The 15,474-nt window shown below is 46.2% G+C and overlaps 1 protein-coding gene across 2 annotated transcripts in view; it reads left to right on the forward strand.

The window, feature by feature from the left end:
* The first annotated feature begins 300 nt into the window (after positions 1–300).
* The window catches only part of LOC139373726 (tax1-binding protein 1 homolog A-like), a 39,744-nt gene continuing 24,570 nt past the window's right edge, over positions 301–15,474 (forward strand). The window contains exons 1-5 of one of the 2 annotated variants that reach the window (XM_071114629.1): positions 301–411; positions 1,126–1,345; positions 7,895–7,997; positions 9,626–9,816; positions 9,916–10,074. In XM_071114629.1, the coding sequence (XP_070970730.1) occupies positions 1,154–1,345; positions 7,895–7,997; positions 9,626–9,816; positions 9,916–10,074 (645 nt within the window). In that variant the 5' untranslated portion in view covers positions 301–411; positions 1,126–1,153. The remainder of the gene's footprint in view (positions 412–1,125; positions 1,346–7,894; positions 7,998–9,625; positions 9,817–9,915; positions 10,075–15,474) is intronic. The other variant, XM_071114630.1, reaches the window with a different exon arrangement.

A 15,474-nucleotide genomic window follows, 5' to 3' on the forward strand; every position in this document is an offset into this window, starting at 1 on the left:
GGCTACCCGCCGCCCCCTAGAACCCCCAGCGACTCACTCCATCATCACTCTGTGTTGTATACGTTTCGCTCTATTCCCAGTGCAAGATGCAGCAACTGGGAAAATAACCTGACATTTTCCAGAGATAGCTACTGTATATTCATTAATTGCTTTATTGGTTTATACTTGTAAATAGATTGTTTTGCGGCATCACCTCATTGAAATTTGCGCGTGGTGGAAATGGAATCTCTCTCCTCAGCACCGCCACCAACCCATCCCGGAAGTGACACCATCAGTTTTCACATTTCAGGAAAAGCATCAGCATCTTCAATGCTTTGACAACGGGGGTTGAAGATATTTCCACAACCGCGTTTGGACTGACACATTTGGCTTTCAAAACACAATTTGTCGCAGTTTGGATTCGTAAGACAGGTAATGAATCGATTCAAGCGGAAGAAATAGCTGTGATTGTCATATTGCTTGGGGATTTGGCCTACTACCAAGACGTATAGCTAACACTGAGATTATTGCTAGCTAGCTAACAATATAAGCTAGTTTGTTGTCAGATCCGTTAGCCAACGTGACGTTAGTTAGCTACAAGGCCCTTGAAGGTTAATGCGGAGATCTTAATCGATCCAGTTGTCAATGAACATAATAGTTACGTTAGGGCAACGTTATATATGCGAACATTATAGCTATCTAGCTAATCATCTTAAGCGTGTTTGTGTCAGATACAGGCTCTTGGAAAATGTCATGGGAATATTAGCTCGCTACCTAGCTATAGTTAGCAACTCCCCGTTCGCCTGTGGTAAATGAGACCTGTGCTGGCTGTGGTTGGGCGATCACCCGCTTCAACTTTTGGAAGCCTATATTGTGGTTTTCTCTGGAGCCCATCTCATGCAGTCTGTTTGCCATCATGTCGTTATTTTAACATGTTTAGGCAGGCTTGGAATTCTTCCATGTTACATGTCAGTTCACTAGCATTTATTTACATTTGATTGTAAATGGGTAAAATGTCAATATGATGTGTGTGTGAGAGAGAGGGGGGGGGGGGGGGGGGGGATATGCATGCCCAACCAGAAATGTTTTCATATCCCTTCCCTATATTCTTTCCCAAATTCTCTCTATTACTAATTTTCCCTGCAGTTCGGACAAATGAAGTGACAAACAGGATATGATGTCATCGTTCCAGGTGGTGGGCTCTTTGCCCAGCAGTGTCATCGGCGTCATGGAAACATCAAACTTTGCCCATGTCATCTTCCAGAACGTTGGGAAGAGCTTCCTGCCCCAGGAGGCACTGGAGTGTTGCTACACCCTCACCTCGTACATCACCCCCAACCCCAAAGACTGGGTGGGAATATTTAAGGTAACACAAACACACACATCCTACATCACTCCCCACTCCAAAGACCGGTGGGCATCTTTAAGCTACACCCCACCCAAAGACTGGGTGAGCGACACTAGATCTCCCTTAGCCCTGCACCAGTACTTCTCACACTGTATGGAGCATTGACTCATCAGACGCTATGCAGTCATCCTATGCAGTCATCACAGGGCCTAAATGTAGCCTCATGACCCTCCAACTAGAAGATTGGCCGTTAGACCTCGTCGTGCCTCCAACTAGAAGATTGGCCGTCAGGCCTCGTCGTGTCTCCAACTAGAAGATTGGCCGTTAGGCCTCGTCGTGTCTCCAACTAGAAGATTGGCCGTTAGGCCTCGTCGTGCCTCCAACTAGAAGATTGGCCGTTAGGTCTTGTCGTGCCTCCAACTAGAAGATTGGCCGTCAGGCCTCGTCGTGTCCCCAACTAGAAGATTGGCCGTCAGGCCTCGTCGTGTCTCCAACTAGAAGATTGGCCGTCAGGCCTCGTCGTGTCTCCAACTAGAAGATTGGCCGTTAGGCCTCGTCGTGTCTCCAACTAGAAGATTGGCCGTCAGGCCTCGTCGTGCCTCCAACTAGAAGATTGGCCGTCAGGCCTCGTCGTGCCTCCAACTAAAATATTGGCCGTCAGGCCTCGTCGTGCCTCCAACTAGAAGATTGGCCGTCAGGCCTCGTCGTGCCTCCAACTAGAAGATTGGCCGTCAGGCCTCGTCGTGCCTCCAACTAGAAGATTGGCCGTCAGGCCTCGTCGTACCTCCAACTAGAAGATTGGCCGTCAGGCCTCGTCGTGCCTCCAACTAGAAGATTGGCCGTCAGGCCTCGTCGTGCCTCCAACTAGAAGATTGGCCGTCAGGCCTCGTCGTGCCTCCAACTAGAAGATTGGCCGTCAGGCCTCGTCGTGCCTCCAACTAGAAGATTGGCCGTCAGGCCTCGTCGTGCCTCCAACTAGAAGATTGGCCGTCAGGCCTCGTCGTGCCTCCAACTAGAAGATTGGCCGTCAGGCCTCGTCGTGCCTCCAACTAGAAGATTGGCCGTCAGGCCTCGTCGTGCCTCCAACTAGAAGATTGGCCGTCAGGCCTCGTCGTGCCTCCAACTAGAAGATTGGCCGTCAGGCCTCGTCGTGCCTCCAACTAGAAGATTGGCCGTCAGGCCTCGTCGTGCCTCCAACTAGAAGATTGTCCGTCAGGCCTCGTCGTGCCTCCAACTAGAAGATTGGCCGTCAGGCCTCGTCGTGCCTCCAACTAGAAGATTGGCCGTTAGGCCTCGTCGTGTCTCCAACTAGAAGATTGGCCGTTTTTGTTTTACTCTTTCATCAACCTGATTCTCTTCTCTATTTCAGTGTTTTGTTTTTTGCCCTTACACTACACAGCTGATTCAAATGATCAAAGCTTGATGATTAGATGGTTATTTGAATCAGCTGTGTAGTTCTAGGGGAAAAACCAAAATGTGCACCCCTTGGGGTCGCGAGTGCCGAGTTTGGGAAATCCTGGCCTATTTCCTTCTACAGAGATGTTTCCAGTAGCTGTGGTGTGGTTATTCAATGTGCAGAGGGAGGTGGGAGGAGGAAGGGAGAACAGATAGGTGTTGCTGGGGGGTATTTTCTGGTCTGTCTCTCTGGTCTAACCAGATCTTTATTTTTCATTGCAACCCCCCCCCCCCCCCACACACACACACTCACATCCTTATTTCTTTCTCTCTCTTTCCATCTCTCACTTTCTCTCTCTTCCACCTCTCCTTCTCTTGTTTCCCCCTCCCTCCCCCTCTCTCTATATATCTCCTCTTTCATCAGGGCCATCAAATTTCACACTGATTTAACAGGAAATGTGAACGAGGAAGCTTAATGTCTCGTAAAGACAAAAAGCAAACATTTATCATCTTTTAAGAAGTTACTTCAAATCCACCCAGCTCAATTAAAAAGGAATAAAGATGGTGGGTTTATTTGGAAAATGTAGATTGGAAAATGTAGATGGTTAGTCTGCACTAATGAAAAACTGTTTCATGGTGAAGCGTTGGGAGTGTGATAAAGAGCTGTGTATTTCCGCAGCTAGAGGTGGTAGGCTTTTCCCATGAAAAGCGTGGCATGAAAGAGTGAAACTCAGCCACAGGAGGAATTATTAAAAAATGTCAGTTTTTCAACCCAACACTCCTCCCTCCCTTTTCACCCTTCTCACACTTTTATCTTCTAATGCTTTTCTCTTGTGCCATGACACTACCCCTCCCCCCATCCTCCCCGGCTCTCACTGTGTGTGTGTGTGTGTGTGTGTGATTGCACTACTGAGAGAGCTCCAGACACATACATCTAGCACAGCTGCTTGGGCACTTACTCACATTACCCTTGACACACACACAGACACCCTGAGGCTCTCTGACACAAAATATGTAGGTTAGGTACAGGCTCCCCCTACTGGCTGTATACTGTCATTAATACTGTCTTCTAAAACCTGGGATTGGCATCACAAGGCCTTGATGATACCATGATAATATTCCTACACTTATCACACTTATCCATACATCAAACAAAGTAAGATTGGAATGAGATTTAAGTTAAGACCTATTTTTTTCCTAATGCAATTAGAAGCTTAAATGGACTTGTATCAACTCTTAAGATTTAAAACACACACCTCTGGAAAAGCCCCTGATTCAGGAGGTAGTGGAGTTGTGGCATGTTGCTGGGAGAAACCCGTGCAGTAAGAGTGTAATTAACGTGTCATCGGACCGTGTGCATACCCCTCTAATTCGTGATGGATGGCAGCTTCGTCTGTGATTATTTTATAACATCACTCCTGAGTCTGAACACTCCAAACCAAACTCCAGTCACCTGCAACCCTCCACTATACAATTACCAAATAATTTATGTGTTTAAACATCCCCGTAGACCAGCGTTTCGCAAACTCCATCCTCTGGACCCCAAAGGGTGCACGTTTTGTTTTTTCCCTAACACCTAAGCTTGATGTTTAGTTGATTATTTGAATCAGCTGTGTAGTTCTAGGGGAAAAACCAAAATGTGCACCCCTTGGGGTCGCGAGTTCCGAGTTTGGGAAATCCTGGCCTATTTCCTTCTACAGAGATGTTTCCAGTAGCTGTGGTGTGGTTATTCAATGTGCAGAGGGAGGTGGGAGGAGGCAGGGAGAACAGATAGGTGTTGCTGGGGGGTATTTTCTGGTCCTGAGGACCGAGTTTGGGAAACCCAGACTTAGACTAACACACAGACAGACACACACACACACACACACACACTTGGGTATAAATAATGTTCTCACCTGAATAGAGTTAGATATTTATTATTATCACATGGAATTTCACCTGCATTCTGAGTAGGCCCTACATGCATTACTCTACTTTCTAATATCACACCAATTACTGTCAACATACTAAAAACACGATCACCCTCGCACAGAACATTGTCATCAAACTAACAATCATCATCACTCCGAACATTGTTTTATTTCATTAATAGTGGATGTTGTCATCAAGGTAGGGCTGGGCGACTGGCCAAAATATCATATCACAGTATTTTATTTGTTGTTGACGGTATTTGTCGGTGTTTTTTGTTTTTGAATAATATAAGTTCTAAATGTGCTTTATGAGTAGTGTGATCATAGGGTAGCAACACATACATTCTAATGTATTTCAATTGGTCTTTCTCAATTCTGATTGTTTTATACTGTTCAATTCAACCCCACAAAAATTCAGCATTTTAATACAATTGTGGACTTCCTGTACTCATTTGAGAGAATTTCCACACTGCCATGTAGGGTCCACGATATGGGCAAACAATCTAGGCCTTATTTTTTTACCAAATGTTGCAGTTTGACTTGTGGTTTAGATCAAAACACTTTGGTGAACTGTTGGAATCATGGAAATATAACTATTATTCTAATTCTATAGTTAGAATATAATATAATAGTGGGCACTTTGAATACGGTGTTTGACATGACAACAAATGAAAATGCCAGGGAGGAGTTATTGTGACAGGGTAGGAACCAAAGTGTTGACAAGTGTTTCCTAGGGGACCCTATAATCTTTGGCTACATTTTAATGTTTTCTCTTAGCAACTTTATAGCTAACATTCTTGCTTTGTGTATTCCTCTTTGATTTAGAAGATACTGTTGCACAAAAAACATTCAGCTGTAGGTCTACGCCATCACTGGTGTTATCAGGCTGTATAGCTTGTTATGTTTGCTCTGACCCAGTTCATTTATTAGCTCGCTAGCAATTAGCCTTAGATTTAGGCCCAATTTGCTAAGAAAAAACCAATTGCTGTTTGCTGATGTAAGAAACACAAAATGATAGTGTAATTTATAGAACACTAGTGGATTTATATTAAGAAGAAAAGTGAAAACAGCATCGTTGTCATCAACATTGTTGCATGTGCTGCATTGACAATGCAGACTGAACGCAAGTGTCTCGTTGTCGAGGAATGTGAAAATGCGCTCCTCAAGTGACAGGGGGCGACATTGATATGATTACATCTCTCTCCCACCATTTAGAAGTATGTGTAAAATTAGAACCTCTTTCTCTTCTGTGTCTGCTTCCGTTTAAACTAGGCTCTGCTGCTCCCCTCTGTCAGCACTTACACACACACCTCCTCCCAGCCTCTCCAAGGAGAGAGGGGAGAACTGGCAAGGAGTGAGGGAGGGTTTGTGGTTTCAAATAAATGTTTCCATCCCTGTAATTGTATGTGGTACATTATTTTTGTTTAGCCTACTGTTACATGAGAATGAGAACAGGACTGGTGTGCATGATGGGAAACAAACCCATCTTCAACCAATCACAACTCAGCTGTGAAATACAATACCGATGAAAAGTTTTAGAACACCTATTCATTCAAGGGTTTTTCTATATTTTGTCTATTTTCTACGTATTAGAATAATAGTGAAGACATCAAAACTATGAAATAACACACATGGAATAATGTAGTAACCAAAAAGGGTGAAACAAATAGACACCCTTTGTCTTGATGACAACTTTGCACATGCTTGGCATTTTGTCAACCAGCTTCATGAGGTAGTCACCTGGAATGCATTTCAATTAACAGGTGTGCCTTAAAAGTTCATTTGTGGAATTTCTTTCCTTCTTAATGCGTTTGAGCCAATCAGTTGAGTTGTGACAAGGTATGGGTGTACAGAAGATGGCCCTATTTGGTAAAATACCAAGTCCATATTATGGCAAGAACAGCTAAAATAAGTAAAGAAAAACGACAGTCCATCATGACTTTAAGACATGAAGGTCAGTCAATCCGGAACATTTCAAGAACTTTTAAAGTTTCTTCAAGTGCAGTCGCAAAAACCATAAAGCGCTATGATGAAACTGGCTCTCATGAGGACCGTCACAGGAAAGGAAGACCCAGAGTTAACTCTGCTGCAGATGATAAGTTCATTAGTTACCAACCTCAGAAATGGCAGCCCAAACAAATGCTTCATAGTGTTCAAGTTACAGACACATCTCAACATCAACTGTTCAGAGGAGACTGTGTGAATCAGGCCTTCACGGTCAAATTGCTGCAAAGAAACCACTTCTAAAGGACACCAATAATAAGAAGAGACTTGCTTGGGCCAAGAAACACGAGCAATGGACATTAGACTGGTGGAAATTTGTCCTTAGGTCTGGAGTCAAAATTTGAGATTTTTTTGTTCCAACCGCTGTGGCTTTGTGAGACACAGAGTAGGTGAGCGGATGATCTCTACATGTGTGGTTCCAACCTTGAAGCATGGAGGAGGAGGAGGTGTTATGGTGTGGGGGTGCTTTGCTGGTCACACTGTGATTTATTTAGAATTCAAGGCACATTTAACCAGCATGGCTACCACAGAATTCTGCAGCGATACGCCATCCCATCTGGTTTGCGCTTAGTGGGACTATCATTTGTTTTTCAACAGAACAATGACCCAGCACACCTCCAGGCGGTATGAAGGGCTATTTTACCAAGAAGGAGAGTGATGGAGTGCTGCATCAGATGACCTGGCCTCCACAATCCTCCGACCTCAACCAAATTGATATGGTTTGGGATGAGTCGGACCGCAGAGTGAAGGAAAAGCAGCCAACAAGTGCTCAGCATATGTGGGAACTCCTTCAAGACTGTTGGAAAAGCATTCCAGGTGAAGCTGGTTGAGAGAATGCCAAGAATGTGCATTCATGAAGGCAAAGGGTGGCAATTTGAAGACTCAAATATAAAATATATTTTGATTTGTTTAACACTTTTTTGGTTACTACATGATTCCATATGTGTTATTTCATAGTTTTGATGTCTTTCACTATTATTCTACAATGTAGAAGATAGTCAAAATAAAGAAAAACCTCTGTATGAGTAGGTGTTCTAAAACTTTTGACCGGTAGTGTACGTTTCACTTTTCGGCTGCTGGGCTGTTCAACTTGTTGATCTTGCTTTGGGCAATACCACTCTTTTGTATTATGATTAACAAGGTACGTAACAGGTATTTGTGAGATCCTAGTCTTGCTGTGTGTCCTGTGTTGGTGTGAGAACAAAATGCCAGTGTGTATGTTTTAGCTGTAGCCTGTCCTCCTGCGTTGGGTCTGTAGGTGGGTTGGAACACAGCGAGGGATTACTACACTTTCCTGTGGTCTCCCATGCCGCAAGACTACCAACCTGGAAGCACCGTACACAGGGCTGTGGTGTTCCAAGGTACACACACACACACTTACTTAGGACCGTACACACACACACACCGAGCATGGGAAGCACTGTGGTATGCAAAGGTAACCTCATGATTTAACAGTCCCTATATTAAACCAGCTACCTTATTTTATTGATGGAATACAACCGCAATCGTGGTCAGAGACTTGAACATCTCTCTCTGTCTCTCTGTGTGTGTGTGTGTGTGTGTGTAGGGATATTACACACACATGCTACATGGAGGGCCGGTGATCTGGTTTTACAGGGGCTGACATGGTCTCTGTGGTGTCAGTGGAACTCTGTGACTTCTGCATGTGTTTATATCACGGACAGTGATCTTTACCTCAAATACAGTGCAGTTGAATTACTGGACTTTTACTCTTATTGAATGAAGTGTTTACTATGAGTAGAAGATGTGGAAGATGAGTGATTTTATATACATTAGATTTAGACAGTCAGGATTCACAGTGCCTCTCAGAGTGCTGATCTATGGTTCATTTTTTGTGTTTTTAGATCATAATGCATGTGATGATATGGGCATGTGGGGACCAGATCCTAGATCAGCACTTCTTCTAAGGGATGGGCACGGTTGTTCGAATATCTGAACGGAAGTGATTATTCGGTTACTTGAGAGAGTAGCCTGTTTTAACAATGAAAAGACTTAGTCTGAAATGAAATAAAATGATATGTGACGTTGCTAAATAGCCTATAAGGATAGACAATTAGATTTAACAGTTTAATAAAACAACAGTTTAATGACAGTTTTTACAAGGGTGCCCCATTTAAAAAAGGACACCATTACCCTACACACCCGTTTCACACCTGTAGCTTGTCGTTGTTGTCTGTCAAGGCGTTACAGTCAGAGGCTTCATGGGAAGATAAAGATTTTAGTCAATGCAAAATGGAATTAAAATGACAGAATTCGGTTGGCTAAATGAGAAGAAGCAGGATACAATGATCAACCAACCGCTAGGCTGTTGTTGTAGACAAGGATGAGGAGCGCAGCAAAAAAGACTCAGTTAGCATTGCTACTTTAGCACGCTAGCTGGCTAACTTAACTGTCTACTGTAGCAAGCTAGCTACTTTACAACAATTTGATGTAGTCAACATTTTTCCCCCCACCTCAGTTTTATTATTGGGAATGTGATTAAAAATGAGGCAACAGTGTGCTTTAGGACCATGAGGATGCCTCCGAGCAGTCTGATAGGCTTTGGAGTGTTTATCTGACTGGTCAAAAAATAATAATAATTATGTCCCTCCCACTTCTAAAACCAAAGTTGCGCACCTGGTCACACACACACTGCTCCTCCTTTCCCGCCCCTACACCACCTTCTGCTGAAGCAAGTAGAGTGTAGTTCACCAGCTTCCTCTAGAGTCCAGTGAGCAAGTCTCCATTGAAGTAATTAAAAAATTGTAAAAAAAATCTTTAAAACATGTATTTTGACTATTTGGATATCCAGGAAAAAGTCACGATATTATTCTTATAGTTAAATCATTTCAAATGCCCATCCCTGTCCTACTCTGATACTCTTTATGAATACTCTAGACGAAATAAACGCAACCAATTCACCTGACGATACTGTCTCAAAATGCCAGGCCCTTCCTAACTTTTTCCAACTCGGTCTCCCCCTTTGCAGGGTACTATGTTCCCAAGAGTGACGGGGAGTTTTATCAGTTCTGTTACGTCACACACACGGGTGACATCAGAGGCGCCAGCACACCTTTCCTGTTTCGCCCGGCCACGCCCACCGAGGACTGTCTTACCGTAACCGAGGATGACAGCAACTCAGACATTCTGGTGGTGACCACCAAGAGCAGTGTGCTGGAGGTACACACACACACACACACACACACACACACACACACACAGTATAGCCATCTAAATGTTACTGGTATACAGTCTCCTCTTCTATCCTCTGGTGAGAAGCAGCGTGTAGAGGAAGCGCAGCAGGAGCGCAGGGAGCTGTTGAAGACCATGCACCACCTGCAAGAGGAGAAGCAGCAGCTGCAGGAGGAGCACAGGAGGCTGCACAGAGAGAGAGAGCAGGAGAGGGAGACCTGCAGCTTGCTACGCACACACAACCAGGTGAGGGAGAGAGACCTGCAGCCTGCTACGCACACACAACCAGGTGAGGGAGGGAGAGAGACCTGCAGCCTGCTAAGCACACACAACCAGGTGAGGGAGGGAGAGAGACCTGGAGCCTGCTAGGCAAACACAACCAGGTGAGGGAGGGAGAGAGACCTGCAGCCTGCTATGCACACACAACCAGGTGAGGGAGGGAGAGAGACTTGCAGCCTGCTACGCACACATAACCAGGTGAGGGAGGGAGAGAGACCTGCAGCCTGCTATGCACACACAACCAGGTGAGGGAGGGGAGAGAGACCTGCAGCCTGCTACGCACACACAACCAGGTGAGGGAGGGAGAGAGACCTGCAGCCTGCTATGCACACACAACCAGGTGAGGGAGGGGAGAGAGACCTGCAGCCTGCTACGCACACACAACCAGGTGAGGGAGGGGAGAGAGACCTGCAGCCTGCAACGCACACACAACCAGGTGAGGGAGAAAGACCTGCAGCCTGCTATGCACACACAACCAGGTGAGGGAGGGAGAGACCTGCAGCCTGCTATGCACACACAACCAGGTGAGGGAGGGGAGAGAGACCTGCAGCCTGCTATGCACACACAACCAGGTGAGGGAGGGGAGAGAGACCTGCAGCCTGCTATGCACACACAACCAGGTGAGGGAGGGGAGAGAGACCTGCAGCCTGCTACGCACACACAACCAGGTGAGGGAGGGGGAGAGAGACCTGCAGCCTGCTACGCACACACAACCAGGTGAGGGAGGGAGAGACCTGCAGCCTGCTACGCACACACAACCAGGTGAGGGAGGGAGAGACCTGCAGCCTGCTACGCACACACAACCAGGTGAGGGAGGGAGAGAGACCTGCAGCCTGCAACACACACACAACCAGGTGAGGGAGGGAGGGAGAGAGAGACCTGCAGCCTGCTACGCACACACAACCAGGTGAGGGAGGGGAGAGAGACCTGCAGCCTGCACCGCACACACAACCAGGTGAGGGAGAAAGACCTGCAGCCTGCTATGCACACACAACCAGGTGAGGGAGGGAGAGACCTGCAGCCTGCTATGCACACACAACCAGGTGAGGGAGGGGAGAGAGACCTGCAGCCTGCTATGCACACACAACCAGGTGAGAGGGGAGAGAGACCTGCAGCCTGCTACGCACACACAACCAGGTGAGGGAGGGAGAGAGACCTGCAGCCTGCTACGCACACACAACCAGGTGAGGGAGGGGGAGAGAGACCTGCAGCCTGCTACGCACACACAACCAGGTGAGGGAGGGAGAGACCTGCAGCCTGCTACGCACACACAACCAGGTGAGGGAGGGAGGGAGACCTGCAGCCTGCTACGCACACACAACCAGGTGAGGGAGGGAGAGAGACCTGCAGCCTGCAACACACACACAACCAGGTGAGGGAGGGAGGGAGGGAGAGAGACCTGCAGCCTGCTACGCATACACAACCAGGTGAGGGAGGGGGAGAGAGACCTGCAGCCTGCTACGCACACACAACCAGGTGAGGGAGGGGGAGAGAGACCTGCAGCCTGCTACGCACACACAACCAGGTGAGGGAGGGGAGAGAGACTTGCAGCCTGCTACGCACACACAACCAGGTGAGGGAGGGGAGAGAGACCTGCAGCCTGCTACGCACACACAACCAGGTGAGGGAGGGAGAAAGACCTGCAGCCTGCTACGCACACACAACCAGGTGAGGGAGGGAGAAAGACCTGCAGCCTGCTACGCACACACAACCAGGTGAGGGAGGGAGAGAGAGACCTGCAGCCTGCTACGCACACACAACCAGGTGAGGGAGGGAGAGAGACCTGCAGCCTGCTACGCGCACACAACCAGGTGAGGGAGGGAGAGAGAGACTTGCAGCCTGCTACGCACACACAACCAGGTGAGGGAGGGAGAGAGACCTGCAGCCTGCTACACACAACCAGGTGAGGGAGGGAGGGAGAGACTTGCAGCCTGCAACGCACACACAACCAGGTGAGGGAGGGAGGGAGAGAGACCTGCAGCCTGCTATGCACACACAACCAGGTGAGGGAGGGAGGGAGAGACTTGCAGCCTGCAACGCACACACAACCAGGTGAGGGAGGGAGGGAGAGAGACCTGCAGCCTGCTATGCACACACAACCAGGTGAGGGAGGGACTGTACAGAGCGAGGGAGCAGAAGAGAGAAACCTGAGTGCCAGTTCCTATTCAGTGATCACAGGTTCAAAACATCAACGTTAATGAAGTTTATGAATGATCTGTGTCCATGGTTGAACACACAAAGGAGTGTGTGTGCACTGTGTTTGCACAGTGTGTCATATTTTTTTGTTTGTTTCGTGTGTGTGTGCCTGTCTCTCTGTCCCTTTTTAACGAGCTGACTCACTGGGCCAGGACGCTAACTGGACACGGTCTCCCAGGCATCTGGCATCAGGGCAATGCCATCTCAACCACAGAGTGAACAAATATGACGTCAAGGCCACATACATACACACAGACCACTCCTCCTCCCCCACACACACACTCAATCCCACTGACACACACACTCACAATGCCACCCACTTGTAACTTGTTTTAAAATGCGTGTGGAATGAGAGACGGTTGTCTGCATAACCGCCTGGGTGAAGGAAGGCCCTGCCCAGTTTAGGGAGTAACATGACTCAGTCACGCCAATGTACTAGGGGCACTGCTCTCTCTCTCGCTGTCTCGCTCTCTCTTTTTCTCTCTGTTTTTCTCTCTTTCTCACTCTCTCATTTCTCATCTTATTACAACTGCTGAGAGTGACTTCAATTTTGTCATTTATTTGAAGTACCATTTGGTGTTGTTCAGTGAATAAACATTTCCATGTGACTTAACTGGCAACGTAAGATTTAACCCACTGAAACTAGAGGAAATAAGGGGAGGATGAAAGGAGAGAGGAGGGAAGCAGGGAGGATGAGAGGAGGGAAGCAGGGAGGATGAGAGGAGGAAGGAGAGTGGAGGAAATTTAGGGGAGAACGTTGATGATATGGAACCAGTCTCTTACTGCCCCCTGGTGCTTTTTCCTAGTGTGTGTGTGTTTTAGTATCCTTATGGGGACCAGAGGTCCTCACAGGAATATTAAAAAAGGAACATTTGGACAGGTGGGGGCATTTTGTTGATCCCTCACAAGGAAAAAGTATATTTTAGGCTTATGGGTTAGTTAGGTATAGGGTTTGAATTAGGGTTTGAATTAGGGTTTGGCTTATGGGTTAGTTAGGTATAGGGTTTGAATTAGGGTTAGGGGTTAGGTATAGGGTTTGAATTAGGGTTAGGTATAGGGCTTGGGTTAGGTATAGGGTTTGAATTAGGGTTAGGGGTTAGGTATAGGGTTTGAATTAGGGTTAGGGGTTAGGTATAGGGTTTGAATTAGGCTTAGGGGTTAGGTATAGGGTTTGAATTAGGGTTAGGTATAGGGTTTGGCTTAGGGGTTAGGTATAGGGTTTGAATTAGGGTTAGGGGTTAGGTATAGGGTTTGAATTAGGCTTAGGGGTTAGGTATAGGGTTTGAATTAGGTTTAGGGGTTAGGTATAGGGTTTGAATTAGCCTTAGGGGTTAGGTATAGGGTTTGGATTAGGCTTAGGGGTTAGGTATAGGGTTTGAATTAGGGTTATCAAATCAAATCAATCAAATCAAATTTTATTTGTCACATACACATGGTTAGCAGATGTTAATGCGAGTGTAGCGAAATGCTTGTGCTTCTAGTTCCGACAATGCAGTAATAACAAGTAATCTAACTAACAATTCCAAAACTACTGTCTTGTACACAGTGTAAGGGGATAAAGAATATGTACATAAGGATATATGAATGAGTGATGGTACAGAGCAGCATAGGCAAGATACAGTAGATGGTATCGGGTACAGTATGTACAAATGAGATGAGTATGTAAACAAAGTGGCATAGTATAGTATAAAGTGGCTAGTGATACATGTATTACATAAGGATACCGTCGATGATATAGAGTACAGTATATACGTATGCGTATGAGATGAATAATGTAGGGTAAGTAACATTTATATAAGGTAGCATTGTTTAAAGTGGCTAGTGATATATTTACATCATTTCCCATCAATTCCCATTATTAAAGTGGCTGGAGTTGAGTCAGTGTCAGTGTGTTGGCAGCAGCCACTCAGTGTTAGTGGTGGCTGTTTAACAGTCTGATGGCCTTGAGATAGAAGCTGTTTTTCAGTCTCTCGGTCCCAGCTTTGATGCACCTGTACTGACCTCGCCTTCTGGATGATAGCGGGGTGAACTGGCAGTGGCTCGGGTGGTTGATGTCCTTGATGATCTTTATGGCCTTCCTGTGACATCGGGTGGTGTAGGTGTCCTGGAGGGCAGGTAGTTTGCCCCCGGTGATGCGTTGTGCAGACCTCACTACCCTCTAGGGGGGGGTTAGGGGTTAGGTATAGGGTTTGGCTTAGGGGTTAGGTATAGGGTTTGAATTAGGGTTAGGAGTTAGGTATAGAGTTTGGCTTAGGGGTTAGGTATAGGGTTTGAATTAGGGTTAGGGGTTAGGTATAGAGTTTGGCTTAGGGGTTAGGTATAGGGTTTGAATTGGGGTTAGGGGTTAGGTATAGGGTTGGCTTAGGGGTTAGGTATAGGGTTTGAATTAGGGTTAGGTGTAGGGTTTGAATTAGGGTTAAGGGTTAGGTATAGGGTTTGAATTAGGGTTAGGGGTTAGGTATAGGGTTAGGGGTTAGGTATAGGGTTTGAATTAGGGTTAGGTGTAGGGTTTGAATTAGGGTTAGGGGTTAGGTATAGGGTTTGAATTAGGGTTAGGTATAGGGTTTGAATTAGGCTTAGGGGTTAGGTATAGGGTTTGAATTAGGATTAGGGGTTAGGTATAGGGTTTGAATTAGGGTTAGGGGTTAGGTATAGGGTTTGAATTCGGGTTAGGGGTTAGGTATAGGGTTTGAATTAGGGTTAGGGGTTAGGTATAGGGTTTGAATTAGGGTTAGGTATAGGGTTTGAATTAGGGTTAGGTATAGGGTTTGAATTAGGGTTAGGGAAAATAGGATTTTGAATGGGTATCAATTGTTTGGTCCCCACAAGGATAGTAAAAGGAATGTGTGTGTGGTAGACAGCTTTGAGAGATTTCTGACTTGGTCATTTTATGAAGTACTAAATTGCTGTAAATAAAATGTACATAGATTATTAATGTCAGATTCTTCATTCAACAAGGGTTTCTCTTATGAAATCAGTGGTGTGTGTGTGTGTGTGTGTGTGTGTGTGTGTGTGTGTGTGTGTGTGTGTGTGTGTGTGTGTGTGTGTGTGTGTGTGTGTGTGTGTGTGTGTGTGTGTGTGTGTGTGTGTGTGTGTGTGTGTGTGTGTGTGTTCGTTCATTTGTGCAGTACACAATAACATTTTAGTATATTCACCATGGCCCTTTAGTGC

The sequence above is a fragment of the Oncorhynchus clarkii genome, chromosome 18 (assembly GCF_045791955.1).
Source record: "Oncorhynchus clarkii lewisi isolate Uvic-CL-2024 chromosome 18, UVic_Ocla_1.0, whole genome shotgun sequence".
NCBI classification, from domain to species: domain Eukaryota; kingdom Metazoa; phylum Chordata; class Actinopteri; order Salmoniformes; family Salmonidae; genus Oncorhynchus; species Oncorhynchus clarkii.